This window comes from Oryctolagus cuniculus, chromosome 14 (assembly GCF_964237555.1).
Source record: "Oryctolagus cuniculus chromosome 14, mOryCun1.1, whole genome shotgun sequence".
Lineage (NCBI taxonomy): Eukaryota > Metazoa > Chordata > Mammalia > Lagomorpha > Leporidae > Oryctolagus > Oryctolagus cuniculus.
In genome coordinates this window covers 5,552,985-5,575,251 of record NC_091445.1, presented here as the reverse complement: position 1 = coordinate 5,575,251, position 22,267 = coordinate 5,552,985, and the positions used below count along the sequence as shown (strand labels likewise).

The 22,267-nt window shown below is 50.2% G+C and overlaps 1 protein-coding gene across 9 annotated transcripts in view; it reads right to left on the bottom strand.

Moving 5' to 3' along the window:
- Positions 1-2,205: 2,205 nt before the first annotated feature.
- Positions 2,206-22,267, bottom strand: part of LOC100339316 (V-type proton ATPase subunit S1-like protein) — a 41,642-nt gene continuing 21,580 nt past the window's right edge. For all 9 annotated transcript variants that reach the window (XM_070056387.1, XM_070056383.1, XM_051853629.2 and 6 more), the window contains 5 exons: positions 22,038-22,096; positions 20,955-21,190; positions 13,648-13,698; positions 7,278-7,518; positions 2,206-4,148 (listed from right to left, as the gene is read on the bottom strand). In XM_070056387.1, coding sequence (XP_069912488.1) covers positions 3,849-4,148; positions 7,278-7,518; positions 13,648-13,698; positions 20,955-21,190; positions 22,038-22,076 — 867 coding nt within the window. In that variant the 5' untranslated portion in view covers positions 22,077-22,096 and the 3' untranslated portion in view covers positions 2,206-3,848. The remainder of the gene's footprint in view (positions 4,149-7,277; positions 7,519-13,647; positions 13,699-20,954; positions 21,191-22,037; positions 22,097-22,267) is intronic.

The following is a 22,267-nucleotide window of genomic DNA, read 5'->3' as shown; positions in this document are numbered from 1 at the left end:
TTCGACATCACAATTGGTTCCCTATCACAGTCTAGAAGCTGCCTACAGGCAGTGAGGGAAACCAGCAGTCGCTGGCAAAGTTACTACCTCTGGAGAAGTCATCAGAGTCTTCAAGCAAGGGCACCTGAATACAGTACCATCTCCCAGAGGTTGCGTCTGACAATAACAATGAGAGTAACAAAACCTTAGTGGAGCTTGTGAGTGTTGTCTAAAGCCTTCCCACACTGACCATTCCCCCTCTCGAGGACACTCGCCTTTATAATCAGTGGTTTCATGTTCCCAGAACAGACCCGAGAAGGCTGTGAACTGCACCAGGAATGCAGGGTAGCAGACTGCAGGACTAGACCAGTCTCTGATTTTTAATGCCGTCCCTCTGACAAGAGGTAAGAGATCCCTTTAAATCACTTACAGAAACTCCCCAGATCTCTGCCCATGCTTTGAGATACGAATTTAAAGCCTCGGGCTATTGCTTGCTTCCTGTAAGCCATGCAACACAGTTAGAAAGTGCCAGTCTGGCCTGCAGTCGCCACCTAAGCCCAGGAAGACTACACCCTACTCTGCTCAGTGCCATCCTGCTGTCTGCAGTCACTGAATGATTCCCAACTCCCCCTTTCACTTTCAAAAATGTCCCAGTTTCAACAGAAAATTGTTTTCTCCTCCATGCACCTGTAACTTCTCAGCCAGCCATGAAGATCACTGGCTGTCCACCACCAGTGGACACTCAAGGCAACCACAGTGAAAAATCTGTCTCACTTCGGAGTGGCATGAGTATCAGTCTACCATCCCCAATGCTTACAGAGTTTCCACTGGTTTTAAGCCAATTGGAGTAAGACAACCCACCCTAGATTCTCACTTTCTTCAGAGTCTGTTTCCTGCAGTCGTGTTGACACGAGTATGTCAGTCAGGATTCTTGGTTGCAGACTACAGAATCTACTCCGGAAACCGTCAAAACAGAAAAGAATTTATTGTAACATGTTGTTCTTACAGAGCCGTGGGAGGGCTAGAACCAAACCTACGTTCACAGCCAAGAATAACACAGCCATAGGAAATGACAGACGTGAGTATGTCCCATCAGAAACTTCACTGTCATTGTCATCTACTGCTCGCTACCCAAGCTGGGACTCATGTTAGACCCATCAGGATGGCCAACCGGAAGATTCAACTTTTCCATGCATGACACCCAACCACCACCCAGTGTTCCCACCTGCATTCCGAGGCTTGGGCCAGGGTATCTGCTCTGTGAACCTAGTTTACGTACGGGACCCTAGTTAGGAAAGTGCACTGTTCTTTTTTACATTATGATCTCTCCGTCACAGGAGACAGAGAAGTTCTGGTGAGGATGGAGAGAGAAGCGATCTTCAGTTATCTGCCAAGAATGGAAAAAGATCGGGTGGGGGTGGTGGCTGCAATGGAAGAAGGTGTTGGTAAGAACATCAGTGGTGGTGCCAGCATTCCATTCGGGGGAGCTTAGGGGCCATCACCTCACTGGAGGGGGTCGGTGGACGTTTTTACAGAGTGGCACACTGCTCTGACTTGGCCCAGTAATGAGCAACCATTAACACCTCCATCAAACTGGAGAGTACGAAACAGTCCAGAGTGTGCTCCCAACTGCACTCCACTTCTGAACAGCACAGGGAACAAGCAGTCTTGAGTAAAGTGCTCTGCCACACCCACAGGGGTCTGCCCCAGACAGCTCTGAGAAGGAGGAAGGAAGACTACCTTGAAACAAAACGACGCTACTTCTGCAAGATGCAATGATGGTATAAAAGTTTAAACTCCGAACTTGCAGATAACCTCAGGTTAGTTATCTCTCTCTATTCTAACCCCATCCAAATTGGCCCAGGCAAGGAGGACCAGCCCAGGGGGACAAGTGCGCTTTCCTTTATGATTTGCTGTTTCTCTCTCTCATCCCCCTACTTCTCAACATTTGCCCACAAGAGGTCTATGCAGCAACGTCAGGATCTCTGAGCTGCTCCCCCACTGCCCCAGGTCATTCTAGGCAGGCTGGTGGAGGCCTCTTTTTTTGTTAACCAAGCCATGGACAAGGGAGCACAGGAAGGAAACAGCCCCTCTCAGGGCCCGTGTGGACAAGGAGAGGGGCAGGATGTTCTGCTAAGTGTAGACTGTGCAGAGGCGCTGGCTCCTCAGGGCCCGTGTGGACAAGGAGAGGGGCGGGCCTGTGCACTTAAGCGCAGACTTTGCAGAGGGGCTGGCTCCTCAGGGCCCGTGTGGACAAGGAGAGGGGCAGGATGTGCTGCTAAGCGTAGACTTTGCGGAGGGGCTGGCTCCTCAGGGCCCGTGTGGACAAGGAGAGGGGCGGGCCTGTGCTGCTAAGTGTAGACTGTGCAGAGGCGCTGGCTCCTCAGGGCCCGTGTGGACAAGGAGAGGGGCAGGCCTGTGCTGCTAAGCGCAGACTTTGCGGAGGGCTGGCTCCTCAGGGCCCGTGTGGACAAGGAGAGGGGCGGGCCTGTGCTGCTAAGCGTAGACTGTGCGGAGGGCTGGCTCCTCAGGGCCCGTGTGGACAAGGAGAGGGGCAGGATGTTCTGCTAAGCGTAGACTGTGCGGAGGGCTGGCTCCTCAGGGCCCGTGTGGACAAGGAGAGGGGCAGGCCTGTGCTGCTAAGCGTAGACTGTGCAGAGGCACTGGCTCCTCAGGGCCCGTGTGGACAAGGAGAGGGGCAGGATGTGCTGCTAAGCGTAGACTTTGCGGAGCGGCTGGCTCCTCAGGGCCCGTGTGGACAAGGAGAGGGGCAGGCCTGTGCTGCTAAGCGTAGACTGTGCAGAGGCACTGGCTCCTCAGGGCCCGTGTGGACAAGGAGAGGGGCAGGATGTGCTGCTAAGCGTAGACTGTGCAGAGGCACTGGCTCCTCAGGGCCCGTGTGGACAAGGAGAGGGGTGGGCCTGTGCTGCTAAGTGTAGACTGTGCAGAGGCGCTGGCTCCTCAGGGCCCGTGTGGACAAGGAGAGGGGCAGGCCTGTGCTGCTAAGCGCAGACTTTGCGGAGGGCTGGCTCCTCAGGGCCCGTGTGGACAAGGAGAGGGGCGGGCCTGTGCTGCTAAGTGTAGACTGTGCAGAGGCGCTGGCTCCTCAGGGCCCGTGTGGACAAGGAGAGGGGCAGGCCTGTGCTGCTAAGCGCAGACTTTGCGGAGGGCTGGCTCCTCAGGGCCCGTGTGGACAAGGAGAGGGGCGGGCCTGTGCTGCTAAGCGTAGACTGTGCGGAGGGCTGGCTCCTCAGGGCCCGTGTGGACAAGGAGAGGGGCAGGATGTGCTGCTAAGCGTAGACTTTGCGGAGCGGCTGGCTCCTCAGGGCCCGTGTGGACAAGGAGAGGGGCAGGCCTGTGCTGCTAAGCGTAGACTGTGCAGAGGCACTGGCTCCTCAGGGCCCGTGTGGACAAGGAGAGGGGCAGGATGTGCTGCTAAGCGTAGACTGTGCAGAGGCACTGGCTCCTCAGGGCCCGTGTGGACAAGGAGAGGGGTGGGCCTGTGCTGCTAAGTGTAGACTGTGCAGAGGCGCTGGCTCCTCAGGGCCCGTGTGGACAAGGAGAGGGGCAGGCCTGTGCTGCTAAGCGCAGACTTTGCGGAGGGCTGGCTCCTCAGGGCCCGTGTGGACAAGGAGAGGGGCGGGCCTGTGCTGCTAAGTGTAGACTGTGCAGAGGCGCTGGCTCCTCAGGGCCCGTGTGGACAAGGAGAGGGGCAGGCCTGTGCTGCTAAGCGCAGACTTTGCGGAGGGCTGGCTCCTCAGGGCCCGTGTGGACAAGGAGAGGGGCGGGCCTGTGCTGCTAAGCGTAGACTGTGCGGAGGGCTGGCTCCTCAGGGCCCGTGTGGACAAGGAGAGGGGCAGGATGTGCTGCTAAGCGTAGACTTTGCGGAGCGGCTGGCTCCTCAGCTCGTAGCAGTCGGCCCCCTGGCTCCGGAGCAGCTCCTTCTCGGCGGCATCACCGGCGTTCAGCGGTGGGAAGCGGGCAGGAGAGGTGAGGCACTCGTAGTGCTGGTCCAGAGCGCGCAGGTAGGTGAGCATGTGCAGGACGTAGGCCAGCACCAGCAACAGGACCAGGGACGTGGCCAGCCCCATCAGGATGGCAGGCGAGAAGGCAGAGGCGCAGTCCCGGGCTTTGGCGAAGCGCGCCCCCTGGACGGCGAAGCCTTGGATCTGTCAGGAGAAGGAGGCGGCTGCATGAGGGTCGCTGCCTACCCCGGAGAGCTGCTGCCCGCGGCGCTGGCGGCTCTGGGCCAGGCAGCAGCCGGATTCAGTGCTGGGCCACCGTCACTGCGCGTGATCTGACAAATGTGACCGTGCTGGGGCCGCAGGGAAACTTGACTCTCCGTCAGGCCTGGCCCAGAAACTCCGGGGTGCACGGCTGTCCCAGCTCAGAAACAGAACCGTGATTGCAAGGCTCGGGAACAAAACCTCTTTTACTCTGACCCCGAGGAGCGTTCTAGTTCCTGTAAAACCACAGCTGCGCGGTGCCTCTGAACCCCACAGTGCACGTGTGGGGTTGCAAGTGTCAGCTGAGTTCCACCGAGACTTCAAGTCTCAGTTCCTCCACGCTTCACTGTTTCGAAGGGAACGACGCAAGAGGAGCCCTCGGAGGGAGGGTAGCGTGATTCCCATTTAGATAAACCATGGTGACAACAAAAGCTAACGCGGCAGGAAGGCGATGGCGTGCCAGATACCAGCTGGCAGCACTCACTAGAGCATCTGCCTAACTCACTATTCATCCTATTTTACAGATGTGGAAACTGAGGCACGGGAAAGTTAAGGTGCGTGCGCAGAGGCACACAGGCTGGCTTCAGACCAGACCCGGCGTGCGCGTCCACAGTGCCTGTGTGCTCTGCCTCTTCTGGCCTGACTCGCTCCCTCCTTCACGTGGCCTGCTACCACTCTGGGAAGAGCCGGATACCGGCCCCTCCTTGCATCCTGCCCATAGAAGGAGAGGGGTCTTCTCAAGTCCATGGAAAATGTGAACTGTGAAAACAAACGTGCATGGATTCAAACATCGTTAGCACTGGACCAAACTTATCTCGTAATTCCATTTTCCACAAACTTTCTAAAGACTCCTAGTGGGAAGAAAAGCTTTCTCGTGTGTGCAGACAAGGCGGTTCGATGACCTGGAAGGAGAACACTTTCAACGATGCTCGGCCCCTACCCATGTGCCACCAACACGGAAGAGCCAGGGCCATAGAGCTTTAAGCACACAGCTGCCTTGCAGGATAACCCTACACACACCGCCTCAGTCACCCACCTGGCTTTAAAGGGGACATCAGAAGAACAAATACTGGGGTGGCACTGTAGCACAGCAGGTTAAGCCGGCATCCCATGTGGACGCTGGTTCAAGTCCCGGCTGCTCCACTCTCGATCCAGCTCCCTGCTAATGGCCTGGGAAAGAAGTGGAGGGTGATCCAAGTGCTGGGGTCCCTGCACCCATGTGGGAGCCCTGGAAGAAGCTCCTGACTTCAGCCTGGCCAAGCTCAGCCACTGTGGTCATTTGGGGAATGGACTAGCGGATGGAAGGTATCTCTCTCTGTCCTTCTCTCTCTGTAACTCTGGCTTTCAAATAAATAAATAAATCTTAGGAAGAAAAGAAACACCGAATTGTCCAGCAGTGCAGTAGTGAGAATCCATTTTCATGGCACAGTGGGCAGTTCAGTGTGTTCCTGTGCTAAAGTTCCTGAAACCTCGCACGGGGCTGCAGACCTCAGGGCCCGGCTCACGTGACCGCCTGTGCTCTGGCTCCTGCAGGAGTCTCTGGGCCCAGCTGCACGGCCACCTGACCACCGCCCCACATAGTGGGAGAACAGCCCCCAAAAAGCAGAATCTGAGTCGAGCTCTTCAATGGCAGATGATGACCTCATTTGATTCTGCAACTTCCCCACCCCTTGCCAACGAAACTATTCTCATGGTGACTACTCCTTAATTCTCTTTTTTGTAAAAAAAAAAAAATTCTTTATTATTTGAAGGGCAGTGTGGCAGAGAGGCAGGAACAAAGACAGGGAGAGACATCTTCTATCTGCTGGTCCGCTCCCCAGATGGCTACAACAGCCAGGGCTGGACCACCTCCCAGCCAGGAGCCCAGAACTCCACCCAGGTCTCCCATGTGGGTGGAGGAGCCCAGGTCCTTGGGTCATCTTCCACTGCCTTCCCAGGTGATCAGAAGTGGAGCCACTGGGACGTGAGCTGGCACTCCAATGTAGGATGCTGGCGTGGCAGGTAGTGGCTTAACCCGCTGCACCACAATGCCAGGCCCCACCCCTTAACTCTTGACAAGACACGGCTGAGAACAGCCAGTGCGCAGCCTACCTGAAGGCCACGTGGCCCGCCGTCTGCTGGACTGCAGGTACAATACAACGTAGCTGGCACACAGGAGAGTTCCGTCTGGCCCAGGGTTCTGAACACCCGAAGCATTTCCACCGTGTTCATGGCATTTACATCCCCACCAGCAGCGCACAGGTTCCCGTGTCCCCATATCTTTGCCAATACGTATTTTCTGTTCGTCTGTTCTTGGTAACAGCCATCCAGATGTGCCCAAGGGACCATCTCGTCATTTCAAACCAGGTCTGCCTCATTCTCAAAGGCAAGCTCCCTCCCCTAGCCTCTGTCCCCTCTGGGGACCCACACAGCACAGTGACTATCTGTACACGTGGAAAAGGTCAGAACGCACCCGTACTGCAGACCCGAGAAGCCCTCCTGTCGTGTGAGGGGCTGGAAGAACACACAGGTGAGCAGGACGGACGGACTAGACAGCATCTCTGGCCTGAGACACTGGCGCAGGAAGGAGCCTCTTACCTGGCCAAGCCCCTCCCAGACACTGTCGAGAGAGGTTTGGAATATTCTGACTCCCTGGCCGATGATTCGAATCCTGTGCCACAGGGGTCTTGCACAGTGCTGGTGTACTATTTCCCCGCCCTGACAGCCTCACGGCTCCACTCCCTGAAGGGAATAAAACAGTGGCCCAGCCGCGCCTCCCCCAGAAAGGCCTCTCCGTGCATGGAGGGTCCACCGCAGGCCTCAGCCACAGCGTCCCTGGGGCTGGCGTGGCTGCCACTCCCCCGACCGCTCCTAGCAATAGGATGAATGGGAGGTCCAAGCACGCCCTTGAGAGGTGAAGACGCAGAGGTGCAGGGAAGCAGCTGCTCTACCCGGTCCACCCGCCCCTCAGAAGATAAAGAACGGAGCACCAGTGTTACTTTAAGGACAGCCACTCCCGTCTCTCCCCGAAACAGCCGTGTTCCTGCCAGGTGACACCCGGCCGCAGCCTACCCAAGGGCTTCAGTTCCTTACCTGGAAGTCCGTGAAAGAAACCTCCCACAGGCTTGCCATGTCCGCGGGGTCGCTAGGCAACAGGAGGGCGTCGGCTCCCTGCAGGCTGCTGACCAGGTGGCAGTGGTACGAGTAACTGGACGGAGCGTATATGCCAGTCGCATTGAAGGTCGCACGGACGGAACTGTTGAAAATCATCTCCACCCGGTGCAAACTAAACCAGCTCTGGATGGACAACTTGTTGTAATTGGTAAGGACGAATCTGAAAATGATGACAAAACAACGATTACCCCCAAAGCACTTAGTCTGTACTTACTGGTACAGGACATTGTCTATGAGCAGTGCGATGGTGCCCTCTGGTGGCAGATGGTGGAACCACGGTGGGGGCAGCTCTCCCTGTGTTTCCAAACAGGAGCCTCTACTAGAAGGCTGGGACAACACCCAAAGTGAGCAGCTCAAATTCCTACAGAAGAAAACAAAACAAAAAACAAACAAAAAAAAACTTTTTCTGTCTTTCTTGAACTCAAAACTTCATTTGATGTTTATTGTTGTTAAAAAAAAAAAAAAAGGAGGCCGGCGCTGCAGCTCAATAGGCTAATCCTCCGCCTTGCGGCACCGGCACACCAGGTTCTAGTCCCGGTCAGGGCGCCGGATTCTGTCCCGGTTGCCCCTCTTCCAGGCCAGCCCTCTGCTGTGGCCCGGGAGTGCAGTGGAAGATGGCCCAGGTGCTTGGGCCCTGCACCCGCATGGGAGACCAGGAGAAGCACCTGGCTCCTGCCATCAGATCAGCGCGGTGCACCCGCCGCAGCGCGTCAGCCGCGGCGGCCATTGGAGGGTGAACCAACGGCAAAAGGAAGACCTTTCTCTCTGTCTCTCTCTCTCACTGTCCACTCTGCCTGTCAAAAAAAAAAGGGGGGGGGAAACTTAAAGACACTTCAGTATAGAATTGAATAGTGCACTAGAATTCACAGGTGTAGCTCTCTTACTGTGTGCCAGTCTCCCTTCCATATCACACATGTGTACTTTATTTCATCTTCCTATGAAACCATGTGGTGAAGGACATTACTCTCCTTGCACAGAGCAGAGTGACACCTCGCGTGCACTGACTCATGGAAGCATCAGGGCTTCACAGCCACTCCACGACCAGAGCGCTCACTCCTAGCCACTTAGCAATGCGATACTCTCCAGCCATCAAAGAACTATAATACACCTATTCCAAGATTTTTTCTTTTTCTTCCTACTTACAAATATGGATTACTGCATATGAAAAATGCCGCAGCAAGTACAGATAAAACCATTAACACTGATTACAAGTGGTCCTGGGATTATTGGTGGCTTTCTCTTTTTTTCTGAAGGAGCCTTTTATTTAAGGTATACGAACTTCATGCATTTCATAAATACAGCTTTAGGAACACAGCAATTCTTCCCACCATATCTGCTCTCCCACCCTTTTCCTCCTCCCTCTCCTATTCCCATTCTTATTTTTTACTAGGATTTATTCTCAATAAACTTTACACACAGAATATTAATTCTATACTAAGTAAAGAACTCAGAAATCATATGGAAAAACAAACTTGGGCTGGTGCTGTGGCATAAAGGGTAAAGCTGTCACCTGCAGTGCCAGTGCTCCATATAGTCCAAGTCCCAGCTGCTCTACTTCTGATCTACCTCTCTGCTGTGGTCTGGAAAGCAGTAGACCATGGCCCAACTGCTTTGGCCCCTGCACCCACGTGGGAGACCTGGAAGAAGCTCATGGCTTCTGGCTTCAGACCAGCCCAGCTCCAGCCACTCGTCACTTGGGGCGTGAACCAGTGGATGGAAAACCTCTATCTCTGTCTCTACCTTTCTCTGCAACTCTACCTTTCAAATAAATAAAAACAAATCCTTAAAAAAAAAAACTGTTCCTCAACAGTTTTTTGATGTCTCGTTTGATTTCTTCTATGATCCACACTGTTCATTTTCAGTCTCTTTGCATTATGGCCTAACATGTGGTCTAGCCTAGACAAACTTCCAAGCACGGGTGAGAGGAATGTATATTCTGCAACTAAGTTGTGTAGATTCCTATAAGGTCCATTTTGTCTATAGTGTCAATTAAGTGTTGTTTCCTTGCTGATTTTCTGTCTGGTTGATCTGTCCATTCCTGAAAGTGGGGTATTGAAGTCCCCCACTACTATTATATGGATCTGAAGGGAGACTTAGACTTCCATATAACATTTCTTTCAAATAGCCAGGTGCCCTGTAATTAGGTGCATATACATTTATAATAGTTACATCTTCCTGTTGAATTGATCCCTTAATCATTGCATAGTGCCCTTGTCTCTTTTAACAGTTTTTGTGTTAAAGTCTATTTTGTCTGATATTAGGATGGCTAAACCAGCTCTTTTTTGGCTTCTGTTAGCATGGAATATCTTTTCCAACCTTTCACTTTCAGTCTGCATGTATCCACGTATTGGTGAAATGAGCTTCTGATAGGCAGCAAATAGATGGGTTTTGGTTTTTAACCCATTCAGCCAGTCTGTGTCTTTTAACTGGAGAGTTGAGGCCATTTACATTCAAGGATAAGTAACGACTTGGCCCTGCCTTTTTTCCATAAGTATTCCTATTGTTTACTTTGGATCTCCTTTGTATTTTTACTGGGAGATTTTCTGTCCTCAGCTTATTTCGTAGTGATGACCATGTTTCTGTGTGCAGCACATACTTAAGCATCTTTTGTAAGGCCAGATGAGTGGTGACAGATTTTTTCAGTTTCTGTTTGTTATGGAAGGTCTTTATTTCACCTTCATTCATAACTGAGAGCTTTGAGGGGTACAGAATTTTGGGTTGAGTTTTATCCTCTTGGAAATATATCTCGCCATTCTCTCCTAGCCTGTAGGGTTTCTGATGAGAAGTCAGCTGTGAGTCTAACTGGAGATCCTCTGAGAGTAATCTGATGTTTCTCTTGTGCACAGTTTAGAATCTTTTCTTCATGTTTTACTGTGGAGAGTTTGATTACAATGTGTCGTGGTGAGGATCTTTTCTGGTCATGTCTATTAGGAGTTCTAAGTGCTTCCTGTACTTGGATGTCCCTTTCTTTCTCCAAATTAGGTAAGTTTTCTGTAATCATTTCACTAAAAAGGCCTTTTAATCCGTTCTCTCTTTCCACACCTTCAGGAACTCCTAAACACGTATGTTGGGTCATTTGATACTATCCCATACATCTCCAACAGTGTTTTTCAATTTCTAATTTTTTCTTTCTTCTTTTTTTTTTTTTTTTTTTTTTTTTTTTTTTTTTTTTTGGTCTGACTGCAAAATTTCCAGATATTTGTCTTCTAATCTGGATATTCTGTCTTCTGCCTCACCAACTCTGTGGCTAAGGCTTTCCACCGCATTTTTTATTCAGTCTATTGAATTCTTCATTTTCCAATATTTTGATTTCTCTTTAACATCTCAATTTCATGAGAAAGATTTTCATTCATGTCAGGCATGGATTTCTTTGATTCATGGATTTCCTTCTGATCACTCTAGGTAACACTATGATCGATTTTCTGAATCCTGTTTCTGGCATTTCTTCAACCTCTTAAATTTCACATTCTAGTATTGAAGTGTTGTTGTGTTCCCTTGGAGGTGTCATATTGTCTTCCTTATTCTTGTTTCTTGAATTCTGAGGCATTTGTAGAAATACTTGTTGGGTTCCCCTCCCCATCATGATGGCTTTTATCTTTGGACTACGAATTAGTGGCCTGCTCCTTCAGTGAATACCCTGAGGCATGTGCTGCACGTGGCCAGGGAGTTCAGTACTCCAAGGTGAGGGTGTCTCCAAGGTGACATCTAAATTGGGTATTTTGTCTTTTATCAGAGAGGAGGTTTAATCTACTCTGCTGGCATAGTCTCACGCTCGTCTCCTCTCCTCCAAGGAGACCAAGCCTGGCTGCTAGCCCCAGCAGGTACAACACTCATCCGCACTGCCACAAGACCCACTCAAAGGGTCTGTGCAGTCCTCAGGGTGAGCGCGGGTCCTGCAGCAGAGACCCTCACTAGGGAATCAGAGCCCCGAGTGTGTGCAGCTGCCCACAGTGACTGCCCAGAGACCCAGCCACACCCTGTGCCCTCCCAGCAGCCACAGTGTTTTCCCAGTCCCAGCACACAAGGCTCCCACAGTCACGAGCACCCAGCCCCCTGTCAGTTCTCCCCGCCAGACTCAGGCATTTCATCTGAGCGAGTTGCCAGGTACACGGACGTGAGCTGGCACAGCTATTACAAATGTTCAAAATCGAGCCCATCCTCTCTCAGCTAGTTACAGGACACCAGTAACGGGTGGTCAGGGACAGAGAAATGTGCCCCCTTTTTCCCCTCTAGGTTGGCAGGTACACGGTCCCCCAGAGGGCTCCAAGCCAGACTCAAACCAGGCTCTTCCCCACCTTTATTGCCAGTGGCTTGGACTGCTGCAGTCTGCTCTCATCGCAGTCCACAAAGCTGGGGCTGAGGCTCTCGGCTGCTGGGATCCTGTGTTGTACACGTCCACGCCCTCCACATAGATCCACAGTCTCTCTAATTTGCGTTGAATTTCCTCTGCCGCTTTCTCCCTAACTTCCCTGAGACTGTACTCTCTCCACCTTTTTTTTTTCAACTATCTTACCCTAGACTAGGGCAGTAAGCTTCCTCCCTATTCGGCCATATTGCGTGCGCTCTCTCTCTTTCTCTCTCTCTCTCTCTCTCTCTCTCTCTCTCTCTCTCTCTCATTTGCTACTTTTTATTGCTCAGTATTTGCTGATTTTAATGGCTTTTCTTAACTTGAAAGTAGACACCAAGATGAGGATGTAAATGCAAGAATATTTCAAATGGTTGGAGAAAAAAAAAATAGAATTAAAAGGTAAGTTTATTTTGGTGAAGAGAAATGCTGAAATCCATCCACAGGTTTGTCTTAATAAGCATTTTTCATAAACTTTTTGAAGACCCCTTTCTGTGTGTGGTTTTCAAAATTTTTTTGCACCAAAACAAACTCATCCTCTAATGTATTTTCCATAAACTTCCTGAAGTACCCTCGCACAAAGGGCACCGTGGGGTACACCTTCCAATCCAGATAGGCAGAGTAGAAAGGAGGCACAAGAGAGGAATGGAAAAGCTGCCAACTGGGGCACATCACTGAGCAGGTTTCCACCGTGAACAGGCCTCACTGCCCTTCCGAGACTGGGAGAGGGAGCTGGGGTATTTGCACACTTCCTGGACTAGGGATGGGAGGCAGGTGGCTGCTTCCTGAGCCAGAGAACGTGTTCGGTTCGGGCAAACAGAGGCTGACAGCTGAAATCTGGGCAAGTGACGCCTGCTCTCAAATGGAAGGCCCAAGCAGGCAGGAATGGAGTACTGACAGCACCTGCTGTGTGACCTTAACACCAAAATCAGTATTACCAGAGCTAGTTTCCATTTGGAAAAAAGAAGTGTCGTGCATGAAAACACTCCCCACTTTTATCAAACAGACATGCATGTGTGTTTGGCCACCCTGTGGCATTCCAGTTCCTGATAATGCTGCCCTGTAAGATGAGGCCTGTGTCTCCTTGTTTTCCGTGTCCCACGGGATGCAGGTCGGAGGAAGAAAGCTGGCTGGGGCTAATCCCAGCTCAAAGCACAGCGGTCCCCTTCAGAGCACGCCTTCTCACACACTTGGATACCAAATCTACCTCCTCCCAGAGCAAGACATGGTGTGTGGTGGTTCCGGACTCTCACAAACACTTTCGCCAAGCAGAGGTGTCCCACAGGGCACGGCTTCCCAAAGGCTGCCCTGGCACAGCCTGCTGGGGCTCCAGGGGGAGTCAGGAACACAAGTGCTTATCGCCATGGACGGCTTCGTCTTATGGGAACTGAAGGACTGTATTTGTATGAGAAAAATATTAATACCTTCTCTTTGTTCTCCCCCACTCAGGAGCAGTTCCCGAACTTCCTGGATAAACCCTGCGGGCAGGTGCCCCCTACCACACCTAAGCACAGCCAAAGGCCAGCCCGTGCGGCTGTCTGCTGGGGAATTCTGACGGTACAGGCGTTTACACTGTACTCTGGTAACAGTGAGACTCCCTGTAAGGAGCTAGAGACCCTGCGTTCACACCACAGCCTCAACAGCCAGAGCTGGCTTCCTTTATCCTCTTAATCTTCGCTCAGAAGTAAAGAGAGCACGTGGTCAGGCCCATGCATTCTTCAAGTCCCTGCTGAAGGAGGTCGGGAAGGAACTGCAGGTGTTTTGACAGGAACGAAGGAAAACATTAACAGATTCCACTGCAGAACACGTGACTTCTCCGTGTAATTAGGAAGATTTGGCATCCGCTACATCACAGCACTTGGCTCATAGCAAGCTCTCGATACTCACGTGTGAAATGAATAAATCATATAGACTATTCCGAAGAGATGAAGCTGTAACACTCACCTTATAACAAGACCTGTGAGATTTTCTGTGCCGCCAAACTTCAGAGACAACCTAGTCAAAGAGAAACAATGCAGTCTGTCAAAATGGCTCTGATTCCACACTCTTCCCAAAAATTACTTCAAAATGGACCACGGATGCAAATGTAATAGTTAAAGCTCCAAAATCTACAGAGGAAATGAAAAAGAACAGTTTTACAGTCTTGAGGTAGGCAATGATTTCTTGAGAAATACAAGAGGATGAGACGTCAAAGAAGAAAAACTGGGCTGGCGCCACGGCTCAATAGGCTAATCCTCCGCCTTGCGGTGCCAGCACACTGGGTTCTAGTCCCGGTCGGGGCGCCGGATTCTTTCCCGGTTGCCCCTCTTCCAGGCCAGCTCTCTGCTGTGGCCCAGGAAGGCAGTGGAGGAAGGCCCAAGTCCTTGGGCCCTGCACCGCATGGGAGACCAGGAGAAGCACCTGGCTACTGCCTTCGGATCAGCGTGGAGCGCCGGCTGCAGTGTGCCAGCCGTGGCGGCCATTGGAGGGTGAACCAACGGCAAAGGAAGACCTTTCTCTCTGTCTCTCTCTCTCTCACTATCCACTCTGTCAAAAAAAAAAAAAAAAAAAAAAGGGAAGAAAAACTGACAACCTGAACTTTACTAAAATCGAAGATGTTTGTTCTTCGGAAGATGCAGTTAAGGAAACAGGTAAACCACGGAACAGGGAAAAATATGGACTTTATCCAGAACAAGGCAAAGGATACTAACAGCTCAGTAAAAGTCAGCTCAACTCCAAAAGGAGCCAGAGACTTGGCCAGTTCACACAGGAGATACACAGATAGCCAATAAGCTCAGGACACAATGTTCAAAACACATAATGAAATCAAGTCAGAAACCACCATACAGAAATCCAACAACTGACTCTTAAACTCTTAGTACCTGTATTTATTCACATTTTCCTGAAAATAAACACAAGATTCCCTGGAGCAGAGTTAGGTCACTACTCACACGAGGGAATAACCGTATCAGTTACGTTTATAACCCAGTTCTTCCCCTGGTTAACATGATGAGAGCCAGATGTCACCCTGCACAGACTGGGATGTGCAATGCAGGTGAGGGAGTTTGTACAGGGGGGGACAGCACCCCCGCCTCACCTCCGGAGACAGAAAGAGAAGTATGTGTTCCCTGGCGTCAGTCAATTTCCCTCAGGGAGAGGAGGAAGATCCTAAGCCCCACCCTCACCCCATAATAAGCTGAGGAGCTGCGGCAGCCTTGGGATGGGAGCAAAGAGCAGGCCATGAGGAGACAGATGGCTGCCGGTCGAGCACCTGTGGTCAGGACTTCCTGACCCCGGAACGGCTCTGTGGTCCTGAGTCCCACTACCTCTCCAGGTCAACACGCCCCTCTGAAGAGGTCAGTGTCTTCACGGCTTATCTGTTAACGCGGGTGCCAATAATTTTATTCAGAAATGACCGCGCATGCAGAAGTGTACAAGCGTCTTCTCTCCAGTCTCCCAGTGACCACGTGACGTGTCGCTGAGGACGCGAAGCAACCGGAACTCTCAGGAACACCACTGGAAAGGTGAAAACACCCCCATGGCTTTGAAAACCAGCGTGTGAGGCCGTTTCCCTAAAAGTTAAACACACGCATTCCGTACGATCCCACCATTTACTCGTGGGAGGAAGGGCACCGAAGAGAAATTAAAATGTTCACTGCCGCAGACTTGCCCATGATAATTATTCATAGTGGCTTCAGCTGGAAAATGACGCAAAAACTAAGGAAAAAACCCATTTCCATCAGAGGGGAATGGTAAGTTGCAGGACACCCACGCAACTCAACAATGAAAGGGACACACTGTTGATGCGTGCGACAGCAGAGAAAATTATCCAAGTCCATGCACAACTGAGGATGGAAGACTGAAAGACAGTGCACACTCTGTGGTTATCTTTATACGGCGTCCTAGACAATGCCAATGAAGTGACCAGTGTGGTCTGGTCTGGAGAGCTGGAAGTGGCTGTAGGAAAGGCTAACCCAGGGGCACAAGAGGACTGGGCGTGGCGTCTGCTGTGTTGATGGTGGTGAGGGTTCCTCAGGGGTACAGATATGTCAACACTGAGCTCACTGGACATGTTAAAGATGCGCAATTCACTGTTCTTCACTCATCTTTCAAAAAGGCTCCAAATGCAGAAGCGATAAGAAGCTAAATATAATTATAATAGGTAATTATATAGGGAAATGTGAGAAATCTAAAGATATAAAGGAAGTTGCTACTGCGTCAGGAACTTTTTGAAGACCCCTCAGACATCTAAAAGTTGTAACGACTCAGTTTATATTAGAAAACAAAAAAGCAAAAGTAAATAGTTACAAAATGTCTGATTACAAATGTGAAAAGCATGACACCTACACAATGTAATTAATTTGATCCCGCTTAAAAAGAAATAAAAATAGCAATGATTGGGTTAAAGTTTAGCTACACACTATTTTTTTTCTTTATTAGAGAGACAGACGGATAGAACTTCAACCCTCTAGTTTGTTACTGTAGCTTGTTGTGCCTGTAATGGCTGGGGCTGGACTACAGCTGGAGCTTGGAGCCATGAACTCATCCAGGTCACCCACACCCAGGTGGAAGGAGCCCCGTCACCTGAAACACCACCGCTGCCCCCCAGGTTCTGCCATGGCAGGAAGCTAACGTTGGGAGCCGTAGCCAGGTATCAAAGCCACGTGCTCTGATATCTTAAAACTATTTATGGGGCAGGCGGGGTAAGCATTTAGAAAACAAGCCATATAAACAGGTTGCTAAGAGAAGTATTTTTATTCCCTAGCATCATAAACGTACACTCCACAAAAGCACCCATAGCAAACACTTCATAAGCTTTGTACTCAGTAAAGAAGTCTTCAAGAAGGCCTTTCTCCAACAACATGTTCGCAGCCTGCTCCAAAGGACCGAAAATACTTTAAAGAAAATGCATTTTTTGAGCAGCATTTTATAAACGTGACAGCCGCTTATTCTAACAGAAACGCCCCCAGTTCTTCCACGGAATCAGGAGAGCGTGATGTCCAGAAACTGGCTCTGTGGCTCACAAGCTCAGCCTCCAGGCAAACCCGTGTCGGGCCCACCTCCCCTCTGCCTCTGTGCCCTGTCAGGGCTGCCCGTCCTCACAGGGCTTTGCTCCAGGGGTCTTGGTTTCAGGGGAGCTATTAACACGCCCTGTTTCCCAGCAAAGAACACGAGGCCGGATTTCAACAAAGCAGTCGGTGTGCAGCCAGGCGGTGTCTGGTCGACGGGGAACGGAAGAGAAACGCAGCGGAGAACACGATGGGCTCAGCAAGAACACATCACCCCAGGCTCCCTGCTCTCATGCATCCAACAGACTCCGAATTCTCCAGACTGTCGCTGCCTACATTCAAAACACACATGGTAGCCGGGATCATGCACGATGTTCAGGATTTTCTCTATGTAAAAGGACTTCCGCGGCAAATCTGCGTGCCCACAATTTGCCTCCCCCCCACCCCCGAACGTTTCATTTCTGAGAGCTACAACAAGTTTGTTTATTTTTTACTCCAAGCTTTTGACCTTACATGGTGATGTCTTTGCTTGGGCCGGTTCTGTGAGCAGCTCCTGTTCTGGTTCTGGAGAACCTAGGATTTCCTCTCCAGCACAGCAAAGGCCTGCGGCTAATCCACGGGCACTGGCCACACTAAGCCTCAGCAGCGGGCCCCTGGAGGCCTCGCCTCCTAAGGCACAGGGCTTCCCAGGACGCCTGCACTCTCAGCCGAGCAGGAGCCCGGAAGTGCTGTGCACACAGAGGCAGTCCCAAGTGGACAAACCATGAGCCTGTGTGCTGTGCAATCAGGGTTTCTCAGGGCAACTCCAGAGGCAACCAAGACGCGGAATCACTCTACTAGTGGCCATCCTTAGTACCAGGCGTTTCCCAGAAGCTCATGGCAAACACGTATCAGGAAAAGATTATGCGTGGATTTCATAATGTATTTTAAAATAAACTTCTAATTCCATCTGATCAGAGATTTTCTCAAGCGCCCTTGTATGTAAGGAAGGAAGAGAAGCCTAGTTCTCTGAGTAGCACGGGACAAGATCACAAAGCCCAGGAACACACATCGCTTCATCTGGATTTCACACTCCTCTGAGACAGGGCCACAGGTGAGGAGGCAAAATGATGTGTTCACTTTATTTACTTATTTTCACGTCATTTGAAAGAGAGAGATCTTCCATCTGCTCGTTCACCCCCCAGATGGCCACAGCAGCCAAGGGGCTGGGCCAAATCAGGACTCAGGAACTCGGGCAGGTGCCCCACCACAGGGGGCAGGGACCCACGCACCTGCGTTGCTACCTGTCGCCTCACAGGTGCATCAGCAGGAAGCTGCACAGGAAGTGGAGGAGCAGGAACTTAACCAGGCCCTCTGACGTGGGATGTGGGCGTCCCAAGCAGCAGCTTAATCACTGCGCCAGACGCTCGCTCCAAAAATGCCATTTTTTTTAGATTTATTAATTTTCTTATTTGACAGGAAGAATTAGAGAGAGAAACAGAGAGAGAGAGAGGCCTTCCATCCACTGGTTCACTCCCCAAATGGCTAAAGTGGCCAGAACTGGGCCAGACCAAACCCAGGAGCCAGGAGCTTCATCTGGGTCTCTCACATGGGCACAGTGCCACAAATTCCTGGGCCATTCTCCCGCTTTCCCAGGTGCACTAGCAAGGAGCTGGATCAGAAGCAGAGCAGTCAGGACATGGACCAGCACCCATATGGGATGCCGGTGCTCATGGTGGTGGCTTAACCCACTATGCCACAGCACTGGCCCCAAAATGCCATTTTTAAAGATGTTTGATGTGAGCTCTACTAACACACAAGCTGTGTGACTGTAGCAAGTTTTCTTTCTTTTTTTTTAATATTTTATTTATTTATTTGAGAGTTAGAGTCACAGACAGTGAGAGGGAGAGACAGAAAGGTCTTCTGTCCAGTGGTTCACTCCCCAGATGGCCACAACGGCCGGAGCTGCAGCAGTCTGAAGCCAGGAGCTTCTTCCGGGTCTCCCACGTGGGTGCGGGGCCCAAGGACTTGGGCCATCTTCTACTGCTTTCCCAGGCCACAGCAGAGAGCTGGACTGGAAGAGGAGCAGCTGGGACAAGAACCGGCGCCCATATGGGATGATGGCGCCACACCTGGAGGATTAACCTAGTGCGCCATGGCGCCGGCCCCTGTAGCAAATCTTCTAAGCTCTTTGAGCTGTGATTTTCTGAGACATTTGGGACAGTGATAATAAGAGCACCTGTGACTGAGGGCACTCCCATGAGGAATAACAGACACGAGGCCTCGGGAAACTTGGCACAGTGTCTGGTCCGTGGTCAACACCAAGGCCATCATCTCCATCCCACACATGACAACTCTGCAGGTCCTTTTTGTAAATTCACAAAACTCACTGGAAAAACCTGGCCCAGAAGTCACGTTTTCATTCTTTGCATTCCAGGTTCCCAGACACTGCCACGATCCCCAAGCCCAGTAAAAAGCACGGAGCCCTGATTCTCCCCACCAATACTGAAGGGGCCTCCAGCCGGGGACAGGCAAGATGATGCCAGCACAGTCAGCCTCTCTCCAGGCAACTGACCACCAAGAGCCCTGCAGGGAATTGCTCAGAGCCACAGGCAGAAGCCCTGGGCTCTCCGCAGAGCTGGGGTCTTTGATGGTCATGCTCTAACGGAATACAAAGCTGGGAGGACTCTGGGTGCTCACACTTAGAACGCTCTAAATTCCAAATAAAAGACAGCCATTCTCATGGGAAGCCAAGAACGGGTCATCAAAGAAGGAGGTACCTTTCTCTGAAGGGAGGAGAGAACCTCCACTTTGACCATGGCCTTGTCTAAATATGATCAGAGTCAGTGAACTCAGGGGGCTTCCATAGCCTTGGCAACTCATGACAAGAGCCCAGGGTGATTACTGATGCCATAAACAAGAGTGTCAATTTGTTAAGTCAACAACAGGAGTCACTGTGCACTTACTCCTCATGTAGGATCTCTGTCCTTAGTGTGCTGTACATTGAGATTTAATGCTATAACTAGTACTCAAACAGTATTTTTCACTTTATGTTTCTGTGTGGGAGCAAACTGTTGAAATCTTTACTTAATGTATGCTAAACTGATCTTCTGTATATAAAGAGAATCGAAAATGAATCTTGATGTGAATGGAAGGGGAGAGGGAGTGGGAAAGGGGAGGGTTGCAGGTGGGAGGGAAGTTATGGGGGAGGAAGCCATTGTAATCTATAAGCTGTACTTTGGAAATTTATATTCATTAAATAAAAGTCAAAAAAAAAACATTGGTAGGCAATCTTGCCAACTTAGTATTCTGGAAAAAAAAAAGACAGTCATTCTGAACAGCAAAACACTAACACTTGTAATATGGCTTTTAAGTGTATACTAACATAATCTCTTCTTAGTCACCATCAAGATTTTTTAAGTGAGAAGTAAAGATTAGGGGAGACAAAGACATTTCCAGCCAAACTATTTGAACTACACACACACACACACACACACACACAAATATGCTACAGCTTATACAAAGCATCTACCCAACAAAACCAGGCCAACACAAATGTACGGAATCCTCCGAAAGCATCGACTATACCAGCAAATGTTGAAGAGCCTTATAGAAATTGAGTAGGACAGGCCAGTTTCCCGCCGCTTGGACCAAAACAAACAGAAGCAAAAATATTTTGCTTGGACGCCTGAAGAGAAGAGAAAGGCCCTGGACGTTGTGTGCTCTTCGAAAGGGATGCTTGTTTAATCTGCTTTCCTCAAATCAAAACTCATTATTCTAACCACTCTGAAAGGTCCTACAGGATCCCTGAAATTGCCCATCCAAGGGTCACGATTTCAGAAAAGCCCCCTGGCGTCAAACACCTGTCCTGGCTAGGGCCCTGCTCATCGGTTCCAGAAACTGGACTGGATGACCCCACTGACACAGGTCACTTCTCCACTAGAGGAACAGACGTGGTGTGACACTAACGCTGGAGTCGAGACCAAGACTGGGATCTTTTTCTCCTTTCGGCAGAAGGAGTCTGAGAGACCTGATGTTCAAAACTCTCATTTTCCATGTATTATTGTGACAATTAGCGAAAGGGTTAGCTAACAAATTGCCAGGGTGGAAAAAGTTGGTTTTCCAAGTTATTGTCTGAGTTTATTCTTCCATTTTCTATATCCCATTTCATTTTAAATGCTCAAAGGAACCCATCGGTTCTGTTCTGAAGTGACAGAAATCTAGATTCACACGGTCACCAGACCACAGCAGCCCCGGGGCTTCCTCCACCCCAGGTCCACTCACGTGGCACTTTCTTCACTGCAGTTTGAGTTGACGATGTCCACCATTGCCTTCTGGCCAAAGGCTTCCTCTGCAAGGTCCAGCCAGGTCTGGTTCTTAAACTTCACGGTGATTCTTCTGGCCCAGAAGAGAACGCAGGGAATTCCATCGATGGAGACATTAACTGGGCTCTGGTGGCCAAAGGCATTCCAAGGTTGTTTCTCTAAATGCCCTTCTCTGCTCAAGGTGTCATTGAGAGCCTAATTAATCAAGTGAAAGAAGTTGACAAGGTAAGTGTGAATCCATGGTGCAAAAGGCTTCCTAGAAATGAAATGGCTAATTCACATCATGGAACGGTGGATGCAAATTGGTTACATTTATTAAAAACTCCTAAAATGCACACTACAAAGAATGAACCAATTACTGCAACGGAAATGCAAATGAAAGAAGAATTAGCTAACAGGGAACAATGACCCAAACTCAGTGAGAGAGAAACCGTTCCTATAATGATCCCGTCTGGAAAATGGCAAAAATAAAACAGTATCATAATAAAAATACAAAAGAACAAGTAAAATTAGGTAGTTCACTTTTTTCTCAACTGTTAAGATTACTATAAGACATGTTTCCACTCAAAGTTCTGGCAATAATATGTTAATAATTAACATGGTTATTACTTGGATTTTACAGTGGTTCTGACATGACTGAAATCTTTAAGACAGGTTACAATCACGTTTCCTTTTTTTTTTTTTTTTTTTTTTTTTTTGACAGGCAGAGTGGACAGTGAGAGAGAGAGAGACAGAGAGAAAGGTCTTCCTTTGCCATTGGTTCACCCTCCAATGGCCGCTGTGGCCGGCGCACCGCGCTAATCCGATGGCAGGAGCCAGGTGCCTCTCCTGGTCTCCCATGGGGTGCAGGGCCCAAGCACTTGGGCCATCCTCCACTGCACTCCCTGGCCACAGCAGAGAGCTGGCCTGGAAGAGGGGCAACCGGGACAGAATCCGGTGCCCTGACGGGGACTAGAACCCGGTGTGCCGGTGCCGCAAGGCAGAGGATTAGCCTAGTGAGCCATGGCGCCGGCCAGAATCATGTTTCCTGACACAACCATACCTGTGCGACTGGTGTTGTGGAATTCCGGATTGCTGTCATACTTGCATTATTCTCTTGATCTGTCAAACAAATAATATGAGGACCATGGTTAAATGCCATCAGCTTATTAATGCAATTGATCTGTGAACAATACTGGGCCTTTTTGTGGCTCATATTTAGAATCTGCTAGTTTAGAAAATTCTCACAAGGGGCTCCTGGTACCACTGCATTCGTCAGGGACGTCTGTGGCA